General features: G+C 41.0%; 1 protein-coding gene and 1 long non-coding RNA gene across 5 annotated transcripts in view; one reads left to right on the top strand and one right to left on the bottom strand.

Annotated features, from left to right (window-relative positions):
* MYO16 (myosin XVI) overlaps positions 1-19,489 on the bottom strand; it is a 702,722-nt gene that overhangs the window by 103,186 nt on the left and 580,047 nt on the right. For all 4 annotated transcript variants that reach the window (XM_073014491.1, XM_073014490.1, XM_007960876.3 and 1 more), the window contains exon 28: positions 7,236-7,338. In XM_073014491.1, the coding sequence (XP_072870592.1) occupies positions 7,236-7,338 (103 nt within the window). The remainder of the gene's footprint in view (positions 1-7,235; positions 7,339-19,489) is intronic.
* On the top strand, positions 6,045-7,566 carry LOC140711430 (uncharacterized). The gene is made up of 3 exons (XR_012092616.1): positions 6,045-6,583; positions 6,768-6,926; positions 7,314-7,566. It is a non-coding gene; the product is annotated as an uncharacterized lncRNA (long non-coding RNA).

Genomic DNA, 19,489 nt, shown 5'->3' with positions numbered 1-19,489 from the left:
GCGCACAAGCAAAAATACAAAAGAACATGGCTACATGACACCTGTCCTCAGAAAGTGTGGAAAGGGAGAAAGACACATTGAGTAGGGATCAAATATATGTAATATCATTTTTAAAAACAAAGTGAATGACGATGCACCAAATATTTTCAGTAGTTATCTTTAGGTAGTTCAGTTCTGGTAGACTGTATTTTCTTCCTCAGTTTTTTTTCTATTTTTCAAATTTCTTATCAAGGATACATCCTACTTTTATAACAAAAATGTGCCATATATGTATATGGCATGTGTGTATGCATGTGTTTGGCACAAAAGAAGAAAGGAAATACACACAGACACACACACATATAATATAATATCTATGGTGATTGCCAATGGAATGTACATCGTTTCAAGGTGTAGTCTTAGGTTCCTAATGCTTATTATTTTCAACATTTATAATTCCAGAGAAGGAGAAAGGATACAAAAGAAAGAATCATTTTATAGGCTATTTTCTAGCTTGTACTTATAGTTGATTTCTGGAGTGCTCCCTGAGTAGTAAAACAAAGGTTATAAACCATTAATTTATCGTACTAATAAGAACCTAGGGCCCTAATACAATTGTCTCATCACAGAGAATGTAAAAAAAAGTGGGAGGTAGTTAAAACTTTAACAGTTCCTTGCTCTTCTATTTTATTTTCTCTACTGTACTATTGCAGATTAATGAAATAATAAAACCTTCACCCACTGATTTTATGTAATGTTATGGTAAAATGTTAATGTTGCAATTCTTAGCATTATATGAGCAAATCCTTCAAAGATCATAACTTAATTTAACTCGTCTTCAAACTATGACTTATTTCAAACTATTTAAGTAACAAAATCTAGACTATTCCATAAACATTACATTAGAAGACGATTTCTTTGTTCAGGAGTAAACACAAATAGGAAAAGTATATCTCATTACAATTTGGAGTATGTTTTTTGTGAGTATCCTTTGTTATTTCTTTAAGAGCCGCTCCCTCTGTCTCTTTCACATCCACGCATGCACACACACAAGAGTAAGTATCATATCATGCCGGTACTCGGGACGAAGTTGATGTTCTAATTTTGTTTCTTTCTTCCTGTCTGTATAATCTTGAGTAAGCCACCAGAAGGATCTGTGTGTCTGACTCCTCATCCTTAAAAACATAGATGATATGTCATCTCTAAGGTTCAGATCTCAACTTCGCCTTCCACAATTTCCAGTAACAGATATCACAAGCTCCTGCCTCAAAGGGGACACACTGGCCACTCTGCTTTGCCTGCTCACAAAACTTCTTTCACCCCAAAGTTCTCGACATCTGCTTGCACAGTGAAAAGTACCACCGGGAAAGACTTTCTGCACAGAGCCACATCCGTGCAGTCCCCCCTCGACTCTCCGGGTGCTGTGTGTTCCGAAGCAGCACCCCTGGTATCACATGGACCGACTCTGACAGATTTGTTTCTTCATTCGTCATCCCTCCAGATGGCTTTAAAATGAATATAGCATTCAAATAACTACACAGAAGAAATCATCCTATAACCAGTTGATGCATATAAAATGTGTGAAAATCAGATTATACCACTTATTTTTCCACTTAGAATTAGCTTCAAAGGTTTTCATTTTACATAAATGACATAACACGAAAAACAAGCATGTTCCACATGGGCCTAACTGCTGTCCAGTCACTTTTTTGTGGCTTGGAGAAATTCGGGCTAATACTCTGATTAACTATACACAATTCCAGAGGGATCCCTTCCAAGTTACCTTAAGATAGCCCTGAATTTAAAATGCATAGATTTAGATAAGTAAAATACCTGAATAAGAACAATAATAAAACAAATAGCAGATGGTTAATAACTACTGGCTTAATTTAACTTGTTTTCAAACTATGAGTTAATTCAAACTATTTGGATATTTTTCCATAGTGAAGTAATCCATGAACTCTTTGTTTCGTAAAGAAAACTCTATCTGCTGAGACAGAAAACAGCACTAGAAGTTAGTCATGCAGGTCCTATTCAAATCATTTCAAAACACTTCCATTCCTTTTTGCAAACAAGTTACATAAATCCCACTTCGCAAATAAGGACGTGGCTCTGACTAGTCCACCATGTTTTTAAAATATATCATTTCACTGTAAACATAAGAAGCCACCAATGTGAAAGATTCCCTTCTAGCCACCACTATATCTTGATTTTCCTTTCTTCAAAATCAAACCACATTATGTAAAAGTAGCAATTTTGAGTATGTTGAGGAAACAGCAACATGCATGAGTTTGCCAAAACTTGTGGTGACCAGTTCAAATTATATGAAAGAAGGCACCAGATTCCTTTGAGAAGTACAGGCTAGTGGTATAAAAGACATAACAGAAATTATATATTGGAAAACAAAAATGCTTTGGTGCAAAATGCCGTGTGACTTACAGCTTTTTCACAAATGTTTAAAATAGTTAATTTGACCCTATACAGTATTCTATGCTGAAATTATATTTATGTAGTAGTTTCAAATTTTAAAAATTATTTGTAATTATAGAAGTAATGCATTAATACATGTATCTTATAAACACAGATATAAAGCTAAAAATCCATTTGAATCTTACTTCATTTCAAAACAATACATTTTAAAAGGTTTTTTTTTTTTTTTTTTTTTTTTTTGAGATGGAGTTTCATTCTTGTTGCCCAGGCTGGAGTGCAATGGCACAATCTCCGCTCACTACAACCTCCACCTCCCAGGTTCAAGCAATTCTCCTGCCTCAGCCTCCCAAGTAGCTGGAAATACAGGTATCACCATGCCTGGCTAATTTTTTGTATTTTTAGTAGAGACAGAGTTTCACCATGTTGGCCAGGCTGGTCTTGAACTCCTGACCCCAGGTGATCCACTCACCTCAGCCTCCTAAAGTGCTGAGATTACAAGCATCAGCCACTGCGTCCAGCCTATAAAAGTTCTTACATGTCTTTGAATCCACATCAAGTATACTGTATTGTTTGGTAGTTTCTTATTTACAGAAACTCATTTCTTGGCCCAGCTTCCAGGCACAGAGTGTCTGTCCCGTGTCTTTCTCTGGCTTCTATGCTGGGGATGCAGCAGTAAGCTGCGGACACAAAGCCCTTCGGATGGAGCTCCCACGCTATGGAGGAAAGGTGGTGAACAGCATGTTAAGGATTGCAATCTGAAGTGTAACAGAAGGTCCTAGGCACCATGGAGAAGAACGAAGCAGAGAAGAGGATGAGAAGATGCAGTAGGAAGGTCGAGGATAATGAGAATTTAAAATCTAGTAGCCAGGGAATGCCTCGCTGAGAATTGGCATGTGAGCAAAACTCGGTATACTGGAAACGGTGCAGATCTGCGGAAATAGCCTAATAAACTGTTTTCAAACTGCCTTTGCTCTAGGTGCGAAGGTGCAGCACTGCTCCTTTGACCTGCATTTCTACCAGCACCGCCCATGACTTGCCCCCACCCCTGTCATTTCCTCTGGATGGCCTGAGTCACATCTAGGTCTTAACTCTCAGAATTATAATCAATATCAAATGCTTCCTGAGACTCTTCACTTGATTCCAGTTCTTCTCCTTCTCTATCTTCTTCTTTCCTTACTCCTCCTCTTCTCCTTTTCCTTCTCCTCTTGTTTCCAAGATGTAGTTGGGAATGAGGGTGCAAATGCATTGTGCTATTTCAGGGTCAGTTTGGCTGACAGTTTGGGTAGAAAAGGATTCTGATCAGAGTCACCCTGTAATGGGAAGTAGTCCGCTTGTTTTTCCTTCATTTGCTGGGCGAATTTTAAACATAAAAAAGGCACTATGTACAAGGGGAAGGTTGCTCAGACGAATAAAGGGTATGAGTGTCTTTGATCAGAGCTCGCACTGTGACGCATAACCTATCCCTTTCAAGTCCTGTAATATGAGCAAAATGACTTCAGATAGTTATATTAAAAGATATAGATCGAGTTAAATGCAGTGGAAAGAACATGACATAGTAAAAGCTAGACGTTGGTCTCAGCAAAGTGGTGCTCCCACTGAAACTGAATATTAACTGCACCTAATATTTTGATCAGTACACTGATCTCTAACTAAGACAAGGGCTCTCTGTGAGGTTCAATTTCCTCAAATCTAAAATAAGGTCACTCCTGTACACACTGTCTACTTTCCTTTTCTGCACAGATTTTTTTATTAGGCTCTAATAAAATAAAATAAAATAAAAACTATGAATAGTTGTAATATACTCTGTAGATGACAGGAATTATTACCTATTAAATATTAAAAATTCCAGTACCTCATGTGCAGACTACAAACCTGTGACTACTTAAAGCATGAAAAGCAGACACAGGTGTATAGCTCGGCGTACAAAATAGTACTGAAAATATGACATCTCTATCCTCATCTGAAACAGAAGGAAATCAAATGTGCACCAAGGCTTACTGAATTGCTACAATGTTGGAGAGCATAAGAATTCCAGAGTTACAATCTCATATTGATGATTCAAGGCTTTCCTTCTACAGGGTCTGATTAAAGTTAAGGAGAGAAGACAAAACCCGCCAGATCTCCAAGACCCATTAGAATGACAATGAAATTACTATTTTCAGTTAAAAGAAATGAATTTCTAGCTAACACTGTATACAAGTTAACGCAGCAAAATGTAATTCTAATCTCTTCGGTCCTCCAGCACTGCTTTTAAAAATATGGAAAATAACCATTCATTTCATGCTAACCACTCAGGACTAAAGGATGAACTGACTGGTTAATGAAAATACACATTGTAACTCTCAGCAATTTGGAAACAATGCTACAGATACACTAACCATCAGATGCAACCTTGTTGTCCCTGCAGCCTAACAGCTTCTGATTTAATTGCTGTGACAATTAAAAACAGAATGGACTAGGAGGAATTCTTCCTGTAACTAGCAATGCATTTCAAACAAATGCTTTGCTTTTGCAACTGAGGAGTCTAACTTTCCAGGTTAGGAATAAGTGCTTTTTGTTTTGTTTTATTTACTTTTTTTTTTTTTTAACAAAAGCTTTTTTTCCTTTGTCAGACCAATATAAAAGTGAAGTGTGAATAAGCTTCATTTCTGTGAAGTTGATTATTTGTCTGGTAGTATAAAGTACATCACAGGTTACATCTTGAAGAAGCTGAAGAAACACTGTTTTTTCTGACTAGACAACAGGGAACTCATAAGTAAATATGCTCAGTGAATAAGCACATTTATTTCTCTTTCCTTTTAATTTTTTTTGTCTTGTATTTTCAGCTTCTTTTCAGGCAGGTGAAAAATGTGGAGAAAATAGTGCCATGAAATGGGATCCTTTTCCCATTTAAAAACACGTTAATACTCTCATTGAAAGTCCTAATGCATGTTTCAATTTAATGCTATCCTCGGCTGCAATTTCCAGTACCCTAGCAAAAGCAGCAATACAGAAGAAATGATGGCTGGCAGGGTGTACCGATTTGTCTTCCAGTCTCCTCTCATATTTGACCTGTACTTTACAGTGGTGTATCAGAGGGATCACTGCTCAGGTATTGTGGTTACTTCCAATCACTCTCTTAGTGAAAGAATTATTCCAGATTCCCTTGCTTCCTTCTACAAATAAAAATTCTCCCTCTCTCTTTCCCTCATACAGACACATCTATCTCACAGATACACACACACACACACACACACATACACATATATATGTATATCATTATCTGTAAGTATTCTTTAAAAGCAAAATAATACAATAAGAATATTTTAGTGGTACATCATCGGTGGACTACTACTATATAATTACTTATTCAAAATCTCAGCAATGATTCCGTTGAACTGACTTCAGTTACCTATAGACCGAATAAACGCTGATATATGTGAATCCCACCCCTATGTCACTGACTCTGGAGGGGTTGGCGGACATCACTTCTGGTTAGTAATTCCTCCTTCTTCCTCCTTCCCTTTTTACCCAATCTTTTGGCACTGATGTGCATCACTGACAACTTCAGACTGAGTAAGCTTCCTCCTTCAGATTGTTATTTAAAGTTCAAATTTCATTATTAGTTAAAAAAAAGAAAAGAAAAGGAAAAAAGATAACAAAGAAAAAGATTGGGTGGCACAGACAATTAAATCATTACTCATCAATGCCAAAATTCTAGGTTCTTTGTTCTTTGTCATAGACAGATGAGCGTGCGAGTGTCAATCCAGTCTTCCCTCCCTGTTTTACTTAGACTGGGCCACTTTTGGACCTATTCAGCAATTCTGAATCATGAGCTCATGTCATTTCTAAAGCCAAGTCCTCATCCTTTGACTCATCAATTATCATGTATTTTTACTCATAGATATTCTCCCTATCACTTTTTAAAGATGCAAATTTTGTCTACTTTCCAGTCATCGTCATGTTTTTACCAAAGCTTTTAGCTACCGTTGTTTCTGCCACCTACGCACTTTTGGTGGTTTTACAGCAAGAAACTTCCAAATAATTCCTGGTGTCATGGACTGCGTGGTTTCCCATTGCCGCTCTAATCTGCTCTTCTCACTTCAAACCTCTTTTTCCTAAAATGAGTCAAGGATGGACTCTGATGTTGTTGAACGTATTTAACAAAATCTGGAACCATCTTCTCCTGTTTCTGGTGAACATTTGCCTGTAATTTTGTATCAGGTTATTTTCTTTTTCTGCAAGTCTAGCTATAGCTTTCACTGGCCCCTAGGTTCTGCCATCAAATCGATCACAGACTATAATAAAGTGTTTCCAATTATGAGGCTTTTGCCAACAAATGAGGTTCAAAGGATAGTGACATTTTCACTGTAAGGCAGGTGAGAAGCAGGGCAACGAGAAACAGAAAAAAGGGGAGCTAAGTGAGACTTGAACGAGCTACGGAAGTCCAGGTCAAACATGCACTTGTGAGAGACCAACTCTGCACACAGAAATCAACCTTAGTTCTTCAATTTTGGCTCCTCTGACTCCTGCTATGGGTAAATACAACAAAATGCTTTAGTGACAAGGTATGAATCTGACACATGGGCAAACAGAATGGGGCTCATGAGCTTCTGTCATGGTTGTAAAGGGAGCCTCTTAGATTTCCTCATGTTGGCTGCAAAATGTTAAAATCAGCAAGTCATAAAGAATGACAAATTTCCAGGGAATACACTGAATGTCACGCCTTGCCAAACACATCAAAGGAATTTGTTTTTGCCAGGAAGACTCTGGTGGCTCCCTGCAATGACTCAGCTCATTTATTTAAAATCCTAAAGTGGTATTTTCATAGCTTGTAGGTCACCGACCTGCCAGCCTTGTAATTTACACTGCTGGAGAACAAGCCGACATCGCTCTGCAGCCGAATGTTCCTTCTTCTCACGCAGGAACGTATCAGCCAGCGGCTTATACCTGTGAAAAGCAGCAGAGACAGAAAGCAATGACTGCATTTGCCAAGCACATAATCACATTCAACAAGGCTGTCTTTGTTACATCGTTTCCCAAGTTTCCCTGTCTTTCTTTATCCCAGGAATACCCAAATACCTGTTCACTGTGCATTTACTAGGGAACTGGAAATAATCCTCATCTTTTACAAGGGAAATGGTTTTTACAATGCATCAAATGTATTTTTCAGTCCTCTAATATATGTTTAGCACTGTCATGGAGCAATTCAAACCATTTAACCAAAGGAAATTTGAAGGGAATGAAAATATGAAAATTAATCCATTAGCCATTTTTAAACATTTGGCATGCTCCTTAAAAATATATCCTTTAAGAAATTTGAGCATTCTTTATGGCCACTTAAGAGTGAATTCAGATGTAACTAGAGTCTATAATAATGGAATACCAAAATGTTCATTCAGAATACTTATTTGAGAGGTAGAATCACTTCTTCCCCATATATTAGATATTGAATATTGAAAATATTCTGGGACATTTTTATTTTGTAAAGCATCAGTGGCCAATTGACTTCCATTCCTTAGCTGAAATTCATGGCAATATAATAGTTTCCTATAGGTTTTTCAAAAATGACTTTTAAAATTATATCGCCCACTTAAAAAAATCCATGTAAAATTCCCTTTGCACTTACAGTGGTTAACCTGAGATATAGGCAAGGCTACAATGGAGGAGGAGGAAGAGGAGAAAACCAAAAAGGAAATGACCTAAGGTACATGCAGTTGCATCCTGTTGCCTTCTGTGTTTATGATTCTCATGTTGGGCTCTTCTGCAAGCTGAAGGAAACGCAATGCCAAAGCTGAAGTCATCAGTTTTCTGTTATTTTCTGTGTAATACCTTAGTGCTTCATCTAAAGTTCACTGCAGTAAATTTGGGATCTGCTAAAACGAGTTTATTCAGTTTCCTTAGTGCAATTAAGGGAGGGAGTGTTTTGCCTACACATCTTTATTTACTTGCTTTCCTTGGAGAAAGCAGTGGGAGTATGGGACATATCCCATGGACAGCCACACAGGAACCACATGTGTGTTATTTCAGCAGGTACTGTGGGTAAACGAGGGCTCACGTGTGCGGCAGTACAGTCTGGTGTGTAACACAGGCTGGGAAACACACCTGCCATGGACAGAACGTATATCAAAATCCCTGCATTCAAATCCTAACCCCCAATATGATGGTACTAAGAGGTGGGGCCTTTGACAGGTGATTGAATCATGAGGGTGGAGCTTTCACGAATGGGATTAGTGCACTTAGAGAAGGCTGAAGAGAACAGGCTTGTTCCTTCCTATAAGGTCAGTGTAAATGCAACTGTGGTTTTCACATTGTTGAAATTTGCCATTTGATATTGGAATACGTTCTTAAATAAATGTGGTTATGTTATACATCATGTTAGTGTGCATTTCTTGCTTTATGTTTTTTGCTAATGACTTATTACTTGCTGTTTATTTTATATTTATTTTAGACTATGAGAATAACGTTAGATAAAAAGCAAATTTCCGGGTGTGGTGGCAGGAGCCTGTAGTCCCAGCTACTCGGGAGGCAGAGGCAGGAGAATGGCGTGAACCCGGGAGGCAGAGCTTGCAGTGAGCCGAGATGGCACCACTGCACTCCAGCCTGGGCAACAGAGCAGACTCCGTCTCAAAAACAAAAAGCGAATTCAAGCGATTTTCTTATTTAGGTTCAAAATGGGTCGTAAAAGAGTGGAGACAACTCACAACATCAACAACGCATTTGGCCCAGGAGCTGCTAATGAACATACAGTGCAGTGTGGTTCAAGACGTTTTGCTAAAGAGATGAGAGCCTTGAAGATGAGGAGTGTAGTGGCTGACCAATGGAAGCTGACAATGACCAACTGAGAGCAATCTTCGAAGCTGATCATCTTCCAACTACATAAGAAGTTGCCAAATAACTCAAGGTCAAACATTCTAAGGTTTGGCATTTGAAGCAAATTGGAAAGGTGAAAAAGCTCGATAAGTGGGTGACTCATGAGCTGAGAATCAAAAAAAAATGTTGTTTCAAAGTACTCTTATTCTATGTAACAACCATGAACCGTTTCTTGATCAGATTATGATGCACGACGAAAGTGGATTTTATATAACAACCAGGGATGACCAGCTCAGTGGCTGGACCAAGAAGAAGCTCCAAAGCACTTCCTAAAGCCAAACTTGCACTGAAAAAGAGGTCATGTCACTGTGTGGTGGTCTGCTGCTGGTCTGATCCACTACGGCTTTCTGAATCCCAGTGAAACCACTTCTGAGAAGTATGCTCAGCAAATAGATGAGATGCACCGAAAACTGCAACACTTGCAGCTGGCATTGGTCAAAGGAAGGGCCCAATTCTTCTCCACCACAGCGCCTGGCTGCATGTCACATAACCAAAAGTGGAAAGACAGGCTACAAAGTTTTGCCTCATCCACCATATTCACCTGACCTCTCGCCAACCATCTACCACTTCTTCAAGCATCTCAACTTTTCGCAGGGAAAATGCTTCCGCAAGTGGCGGGATGCAGAAAATGCTATTCAAGAGTTTGTCGATTCTCAAAGCACAGAATTTTACACTACAGGGATAAACAAAACTTACTTCGCATTGGCAAAAATGTGTTGATTGTAATGGTTCCTATTTTGATTAATAAAGATGTGTTTGAGTCTAGTTATAATGACTTAATGTTCACGGCCCGAAACTGCAATTACTTTTGCACTAACCTAACACCATGTGAGAACACAGTTCATAGAGAGAAGAAGAAGGCTCTCTCTCCAAACCAGGAAGCGAGCTTCCACTGAATACTGAATTTGCCGACAACTTGATCTTGGACTTCCCACCCTCCTGGACTGTGAGAACTTTCTGTTGCTCATCCAGGACTATGAGCACTTTCTGTTGCTCAAGAGCCACCTAGTCTATGATAATTTGGGACAGCAGCTTGAACTGACCAAGACAGTATCCAGTTACCTTCTCAGCTGAAGACATTTCTTATTTCCTTTCTTAAATCTTCAGCATTCTCACTGAAAAGTCAGTGTATGACTTTTCTGGGATTGAGAATCCTCATAATCTTGCTAGCCATAAACCAGAATGAATTTATCAGTATCAGCAACCACCCTTCCTTCTCATAGATGGATTTTTGCTCATGTATCAAACTTAGTGCATAGGAAAGCATAAAAATACAAAAAATGGTAAGTAACAGACACTGAGACTGAAGTAACTGAGACTGAAATTGCAGTGCCAGAGGCAAGGATATGAAAAAGGTGGCTCATTATTTTGCTCACACTAAATGGACTACAGTGATTTGTTGATGGGTGAAGTACTCAGGAATTATCTTGCTTTTGATAGGTGACAAGAATGTGATTTCTTACATGCCATGTACTGAAGTTGGTAGCTGTGTGTTTTATTTTACTTTATTAATTTTTATTGGGGTTTCTGCAGAAGAAGAAAGGGAATTTCCCCTGTACAACAGGGCAGGGCAAATGGGTATGACGTGGGATATGTAGAGGTTGGGAAACAGGAGTAAGCTGTGCAAGGGCAGTGAATGTGGACCACCCAGAAGGCTATGGGCATCCCCTAATGATTCTCTCACATGCTATCAGTACCTTTTTTTTTTTTTTTTTTTTGCAGAGTTTTATTCTTGTCATGCAGGCTGGAGTGCAATGGTGCTATCTCTGCTCACTGCAACCTCCGCCTCCTGGGTTCAAGCGATTGTCCTGCCTCAGCCTCCCAAGTAGCTGAGATTAAAGCACTCGCCACCACGCCCAACTAATTTTTGTATTTTTAGTAGAGACAGGGTTTCACCATGTTGGCCAGGCTGGTCTCGAACTGCTGACCTCAGGTGATCCACCCGTCTTGGCCTCTCAAAGTGCTGGGATTACAGGTGTGAGCCACCGTGCCCAGCTGACATTACTACCTCTTATGAGCAAACATGGGTTAGGTTTGATAATGTCTGAGTGGTTAAAAGGTGACAAGTGATATAATTGTACAGTGTGTTCAAATAGGAAAGAAACTGAATTGGGAATCTGAAAACTGAGATTTAGGTTCCCACTTTGCAACCAGTTTGCTATAATGCCCTTGGCAAGTCACCTAACAAGCAACGTTCTGCCCTCCCTCAGAATGGTCTGTTTGCATTTCTCCAGACGAGACATAAATTCTACTCTGTGTTACAAACTCTGACCTCTCCTCAAAGTTTGTGAGTTCACCCAGAGTAAGGGGATATCTTTGTATATCTTACGGTGTCTCCTAGCTTGCCTTTGAATGTAGCGAGTTTAAATAAACGATAGCCAAGACACGGGGCTGTGGAGCAGGAGATGGTAAGTCACATATCTTGAACCCTGAATGAATGCAAAGGGCTTTTCATATCACCTCACATCCTCCTCACGGATGCAGGCCTGGATGACAATCATCTTCAGATAGTGAGACAGATAATGGTTGTAGACATTCATTCACTTACCCAAGCTCACAGGGATGCTGTTATGGGCTGAACTGTGTCCCCCCGTGCAAGATAAGTGAACGTGATGTTTAGGGTCTTTGTAGAGTATTCAAGTTAAGACGAGATCATTAGGGTGGGGCCTAATCCAATATGACCCATATCCTGAAAAGAAGAGGGAAACGCCACGGGAGATGCACAGCAGAGGGCCACATGATGCATGCAGAGGTGTCAGTGACACAGCTGCAAGTCAGGGAACACTGAGGATCTATGGCCACCAGAGACCAGGAAGAGGCCAGGGCAGATGCCACCCAGAGTTTCAGAGGAAGCTCTGCTGACAAGTCAGTGTTGAACTTCTCACTTCCAGAGCTGGATGAGGAAAGGTCGATTGCTTTAAGCCATGGAGTTTGTGGTACCTGCTTACGGCAGCACTGGGAAGCTGATACAGATGAGGAAAGTGGCTGAGCTGAAATTGAACCCAGGACAATCTAACTCCAGGGGCAAGCTCTTCACCACCATTGCTACAGCTTTGATGACAACTAACAAGTCCTAACCCCGGATGGTTCTAGAGTGGAAAAGGATAAGATTTACCCTTTCAAATTGAAAAAGTAAAACTCAATAGTAACCACCATGATATTGGACATGTAGGAATAAGAAGTCTTGGTTTATGGCTGGGCGCGGCGGCTCACGCCTGTAATCCCAGCACTTTGGGAGGCCGAGGTGGGTGGATCACAAGGTCAGGAGATCGAGACCATCCTGGCTAACACAGTGAAACCCTGTCTCCACTAAAAATATAAAAAATTAGCCCAGCGTGGTGGCGGGCGCCTGTAGTCCCAGCTACTCGGGAGGCTGAGGCAGGAGAATGGCGTGAACCCGGGAGGCGGAGCTTGCAGTGAGCCGAGATCGTGCCACTGCACTCCAGCCTGGGTGACAGAGCAAGACTCTGTCTCAAAAAAAAAAAAAAGTCTTCGTTTGCTGGCCTTCAGTGCCTGGAGGCTCTTTAACAGTGAACTCATTCATGCCCTCAGGAAAGCCATGTGTTTCTAACATTTAGCCAGAGTAATACACTGAAATGAAATCACTCTTTTTTTTTATTCTCTCTCATAATTGTCTCATTCTGGAACTTTGTTAATTATAACCAAGAATTTAATTGATATAATTCAAGCATCTGAATATAGTAGTAACAAGTCAGAATGAAAAATAATGCACCTGATGCTTTTTTTCTCATTTTATATTGTTCTTTTGACACTTAAAACGGTATAATTCTGACGTGTCAACTAAAGAAAAAGATCACCTGAGACAGGATGAGATACTCTATGTAAAACATCTTGTCTTTTGGAATGTGAGTGTTTTCTATAGGTGGTGTCACCGGATAGAAAGACAGGGTCACATTCCATTCCTGAGTTAAAACACATTCCCCCAGTAACTTTGTTCTGAGGCCATACGGTTCACGAGCCTGGAGCAGGACGTTAGTCCTGAGCACAGGAGCAGCTGGAGAGGGACTTGTCTACTCTCACTCCCCATGCTGTCCCAGCATCTGTCATCCAAGACAGACAGGTCACCTCAATCCACTGAAGACACCTATATTTAGGCTTCACTTCCTCTGTGTCTGAGGCAAACCAATGGACTGTAAAAAGTAAACATGAACCTTTCCAGCCAGCCTGCTCTTCCTGCCTTATCCTGGTTTGGGATGAGGGGAACAACTGTTACCTATTTTCATATCTGGAATCAGAGTTTGTGGTTCACTTGCTCAGGATCAATCAATCAATTCACCAGCACTGACTGAGCACCAAGTCTGTACTGCAGACGCTCCCAGGTGCTGGGATCTAGCAGGGAATAAGCAGCCAAAGCCCTTTATGGTAGTAGGGGTAGAATTAAAAAGTAACCTTGGAACCAACCCGAATGCCCATCAATGACAGACTGGATAAAGAAAATGTGGCATATATACACCATGGAATACTATGAAGCCATAACAAAAGGATGAGTTAATGTCCTTTGCAGGGACATGAATGAAGCTGGAAACCATCAATCTCAGCAAACACAGGAACAGAAAACCAAACATCGCATGTTCTCACTCATAAGTAGGAGTTGAACAATGAGAACACACTGGGGCCTGTTGGGGGTGGGGGACTAAGGGAGGGAGAGCATTAGGAGAAATACCTAATGTAGATGACGGGATGATGGGTGCAGCAAACCACCATGGTATGTGTATACCTATGTAACAAACCTGCATGTTCTGCACATGTATTCCAGAACTTAAAGTATAATAATAATAAAGAAAAGTAAATAAGGGCCAGGCACAGTGGCTCATGCCTGTTGTCCTAACACCTTGGGAGGTTAAGGCAGGAGGATGGCTTGAGGCCAAGAGTATGAGACCAATGTGAGGAACACAGCAAGACCCCATCTCTACAAAAAATTTTAAAAATTAAGCAGACATGGTGGTGCAAACCTTTAGTGCCAGCTACTCAGGAGGCTGAGGCAGGACGGACTGAGCCCAGGAAGTTGAGGTTGCAGTGAGCTATGATCACACCATTGCACTCCAGCCTGGATGACAGAGACCCCAACTCTTAAACAAATAAAGTAAATAAGGAAGTGTGTCAAATCCAATGAGAGATGTGGAGAAAGATAAAGCAGGAAGGCTTTCCCTGTGAGCAGATGCCTGACAATGAGGGAGGCAGCTGTGGATTCTCTAGGGGACTGTAGTCCTGGTGGAGTGGGGGTGGTGCATGGCCGCTCTGGGAATATCAAGGAGTCTAGTGTGGCTGCAGAAGAGGAAGGGAGAGGAGAGCTGTAGGAGATGAGTTTAGAAAAGTCAGTGTAATGGGGTAAGGATCAGAATCCTGCAGGTGACCATCAGGACCTCGGCTCAGACTCCGATTCCCGGGTGTGAGGTTTCAGCACACTCTGTTCCTCGACTTTGAAGAAAAGCATCATTGATACTGTGAGGCTGAGTGGGCCTGGAGAGGGGCAGGAAAGAGCCAGGGCCGCCATCTGGAGGCCCTTCCTATAGTCCAGGTGAGAAGCATTGGTCCAAGGCAATGGCGACAGAAGAGGTAAAAACGTGCTGGGTTCTCTGTGTATTTGGGTAGCCCCAGCAGGATTTTCTGGTGAATGGATCAATGTGGCTATGACAGGAAGAGAGGATGATATCAAGGTTTTTGACCTAATAAACTGGAGGCTGTGGCTGACATTTCCCGCAGTGTAGTAGACAGGGAAGAGCATTTATTCTCCAGACTAATGTTATTTAACAGGAGGGAAATACTGTGACTGAGGAGAAGCGAAAAGGAGAAATTTGGGTGGAGCTCCGTAAGGAGACATTGACCAAATATCAGCCAGTCCCCCACACTAGATTTATTACCTTCCTGGTTGCCAATGACTCATCTGTGGCTGGATTCTTTACTGCCATACACCTCTGTCTGACTGGACAGGGCAGTACTGAGCATTCGGGAAACGGATGCAGCTTCCGTGATGGTGCAGAATGTTCATGACCTCATGGGGTTCCAACCTCAAGCTGTGTTATGTTAGACACTCCATTTGCCCCACTTTTCTTGTGATGGGTTTCTGACCACTTTCAACTTCCCCTTCTTCTTGTCAGTCTGCATCCTAAGTTGCCAGTGTATACTAAGTGTGGGGTTTCAAAAAAGTTCTATCATAGTTAAATGAAAATTTATCTAACATGAGCCTTATTCGTCAAGTACATTCTCAACATCAAGGATCCAAACATAAAAACATGCTTCCATACATTCACGTATTGTGACTATAACACTAAAAAAAAAAAAAAAAAAAAAAAAAAAAAATCATAGTATCTTACAAAATTGTAAGTGAAAGAGCCACGTCATAGATCGTCTTCATTTTGGAGTCTACATTTTGACAAGGACAGGCTGAAATTGAAAAGGCAGAGAAAATCTAACTAGTAAAAGGTGTAAAGAACTCAAGGAAAGTGATGAAATAGTGTTTCTCTCTTCAAAAGTGATCGTTTCTTCCAGTATAAAGGGGAACTTTGACATCCTGTGTATCACGGACCTAGAGATAAAAATAGCTTATGCAGTCACCACAGGATTCAGATTAAACATGATGACTTCTTTTTTTTAACTTTTATTTTAGATTTGGGGGTACATGTGAAGGTTTGTTACATAGGTAAACATGTGTCATGGGGTTTGTTGTACATATTATTTCATCACCCAGCTATTAACCCCAGTACCCAATAGTCATCTTTTCTGTTCCTCTCCCTCTCCCTACCCTCCTCCCTTAAGTAGGCCTCAGTGTCTGTGGTTCCCTTCTCTGTGTTCATGAGTTCTTATCATTTAACTACTACTTCTAAGTGAGAACATGCAGTATTTGGTTTTCTGTTCCTCTGTTGGTTTGCTAAGGATAATGGCTCCCAGCTCCATCCATGTTCCACAAATGACATTATCTCATTCTTTTTTATGGCTGCATAGTATTCCATGGTATATATGTACCACATTTTCTTTATTCAATCTGTCACTGATGGGCATTTAGGTTGATTTTAAAACACAGTGAATTTTAATTGACTACTTAAAAAAAGACTATCAGGAAGTAGGAGAATCATTTTCTTAGAAAATATAATGTATGTTTATCAAGCTAATGTTTATTAACCTCAGACGCAGTTTCTCTGAAAATGTCTCTTAAATACTGGTTTTACCATTTCATTCTCAAGGAAAATTTTGTTATGAAAGTAAAACTTATGTTGTTTCAGTCTGAAACTCCTTAGAAATTTAATTCTATTTGAGAAGTATTTATTGAACACTTACTACGAGCAATATATTCTGCCAAGAAATGCCAAGATCACTAGGCTGTGTAAAGCAATGTTCTAATTTTACTGCACATGGTCAAATACAAAGCAAGACTTTTTTGGACCAAAATTATACCTCAGAAAAGATGTGGTTTTCTTATTTCAAGAATTATACTATTTATCTTATTATGGTTCAATTCCAATTACTTTATTGTGAAAAATAAAATAATGTTTGGAGAGAACCATTAACCTCCTGCTCTTCTAGAAAGACTGAATAATCAATAAAAAGAGAAAAACTGAAGGAGAAAAATTGAATGTCGTAGGAGCTACCTATTGGAGGGTTGACAGAGAAAGAGAGTGGTGAAGGGGAGGGGAAAGGAGAGCAGGAAAGAAAGGACTGGACGGGAGCCGTCCAATTTCGGAGGAGCCAAGGGAAGGCAAAGTTGGAAATGTGGTCTGCAGTGCTGAACGCTGCAGAGGAAGAGAAGCAGATGCACACTGAGGGGGCTGTGGGATTTGGTGACTGTGGCGTCAATGGCAACGTCAGACATGGGAGAAACTAGATTACAATGGCATCAAGACACTAGCAGCTGGTGGTTCTTAACATCAATCAAAGAAAAGACCAATAGCTGGAGGGTGGGAGAGAATCAATGAGTGCTTTTTGTTTTTCAGAGGCAAGGAAAAACTGATTAAGCTTGCAGGCAGCAACATTTGTAGAAATACACACAATGTCTACATGCTATTCATATTTATTTTTGTATATTTCCATTTTCCACCAGATTATCTTATTTAGAAATGTTAGCTCTCATAGAATGAGGATGTACTTTCTTCTAGAACTACTCCTGGGCATTTTCCCTGGGGCACTGCATGGTGTCCATACCTGCCATGGACGCCACAAACGTGGCTGTCTGCCCAAGGCTACATATGGATGCATTTCCCCCATTCTATGAACTTATATTCATATTCCTGCTTTCACAGTAAACACGGAGCAGGTGCGGAAGGGTGATTTTCAAGCTATTTGGGGCTAATTTCCAGCATTCAGAAGGCTGCCTGGTGGGTTGAACATAACAGCTGCCTAGCAACAAGACTGACATACATCATGAAAACAGAGAGAAGTATGAAGAAAAAGGAGCACAAGTGGGCTTAGGAGAGAGAGAAAACCTGCTTCAATGTGGAGAGCCGGAAAGGATAAGAGAGAAATGGGACGGGGAGAGGTGGGGATTGCAGAAGTGCTTTTCCCCTAAGGAGGGAGGACTAGTTATTTTTTCTTTTAAGGAAAAGGATATGAAAGCAGAGACAAAGTTGTCAAAAACATTCTAGTTCACACAGAAATCGATTTTGTTCTCTACACGTGCACATTTTTTCCCTCCTTCCCCTGACTCTGACAGGAAATATCCCACCGATCATTGCAGTTTAGTTCTATCTGTCCTGCTGTGGGTCTCCTCCGCTGTCCTGCAGCCTCTGCACACCCAAACCGCACGGCAGGGCCCCCTTTCACCATGCACCCCTGCCCACCCCTTCTTGCCTTCTGCCCCTTCCTGAGGGTCCTCTGCATCAGGACCAGTCACGTCACCTCCCATCCGCCCACAATCCCTGGCACTTGCCGTGCCCTTGAACTGGAGCCTGTCAGCAGACACGTGGACTCACAGCCATAGAGCTCAGCAGTCCTCTCCCTCAGTTCCCATGACTCCGCCCTGTATATTTACAAGAAAGATGGAAAGGGGACTTCAACTATATCTTGCGATGGCTTTTGTACCTCCTGAGTGCTGAGGCTTCAAATTTGGTCTTGAGTTTATTTTCACATCTACAGGGACCCATATGAGGCTTCTCAGTTCTCACCATGGTCTGTACATGGCTCTGCTAAGGGAGGAAGAAGTCTTTGTGTTATCACTATGACAATTCCAGGGCTACTGCTTCTGGGGCTGGCCAACACAGATTTCCCTTCTACTTCCCAACTACGGAGAACAGGCTGCTATCATCTTTTAGAAACACAGATGCACCATTCAAACAAAGACATTGTGACACTTCACATTGCTGCAAACGTCTTTCCTATGCAATTCTTGGCTCAAGAGCCTCCTTGGAACTTTAGGGAAGGGCTGTCCCACAGCCCCAGGAGGTCTCTCTTGCAGTCTAGGGGACTGGTATGGTAAGGGGCTTTCCTGAATTCTACATGCAACTCTCTGCAGTCGAAAATGGAGCGTGAGGGAAAAACAGAAGGGAGGGAGGAACAGGGAAACAGGAAAACAAAGGAAGATTTATAGAGTGGCCATAAATTCCAGGTGTGATAAAAGACGAATCCACATCATCACTGACTTCTCACAACAACTCCAGAATGACATTTTAAGACATTATGTCATAAGACAGTCAGTTTATTGCAAAGCTAGCATCTTAATCTGTACTGTAGGATCTTGAATCAAATGTAGTTTCTAAATCAGTATGGGAGATGGGATGATAGACATCCGTCCCTATTGTTTTTGTGTTTGAAAGGATAAAGGCAACCAACATACAGAATAATGTATAAATGAAGCATATTAGTATACAGAAAACAGCCAGGTGCGGTGGCTCATGCCTGTAATCCCAGCACTTTGGGAGGCTGAGGTGGGCGGATCACTTGAGGTCAGGAATTCGAGACCAGCTTGGCCAAAAATGGTGAAACCCCGTCTCTACTGAAAATACAAAAATTAGCTGGGCATGGTGACGGGCACCTGTAATTCCAGCTACTTAGGAGGCTGAGGCAGGAGAATGGCTGGAACCCAGGAGGTGGAGGCTGCAGTGAGTCAAGATCACGGCACTGAACTTCAGCCTGAGGGACAGGGCAAAACTCCATCTCAAATAATAATAGTAATAATAATACAGAAAACAAAAAAGGCAAGACTATGCTATTCCCTTAAATTCTATGATTGCTTTTGCCTTAAATTCCAAGTCTTCTAAGTCAGGGTCATATTCCCTCT

The sequence above is a fragment of the Chlorocebus sabaeus genome, chromosome 3 (assembly GCF_047675955.1).
Source record: "Chlorocebus sabaeus isolate Y175 chromosome 3, mChlSab1.0.hap1, whole genome shotgun sequence".
In the NCBI taxonomy this organism is placed as follows: domain Eukaryota; kingdom Metazoa; phylum Chordata; class Mammalia; order Primates; family Cercopithecidae; genus Chlorocebus; species Chlorocebus sabaeus.
This window is presented reverse-complemented; position numbering and strand designations above follow the sequence as displayed.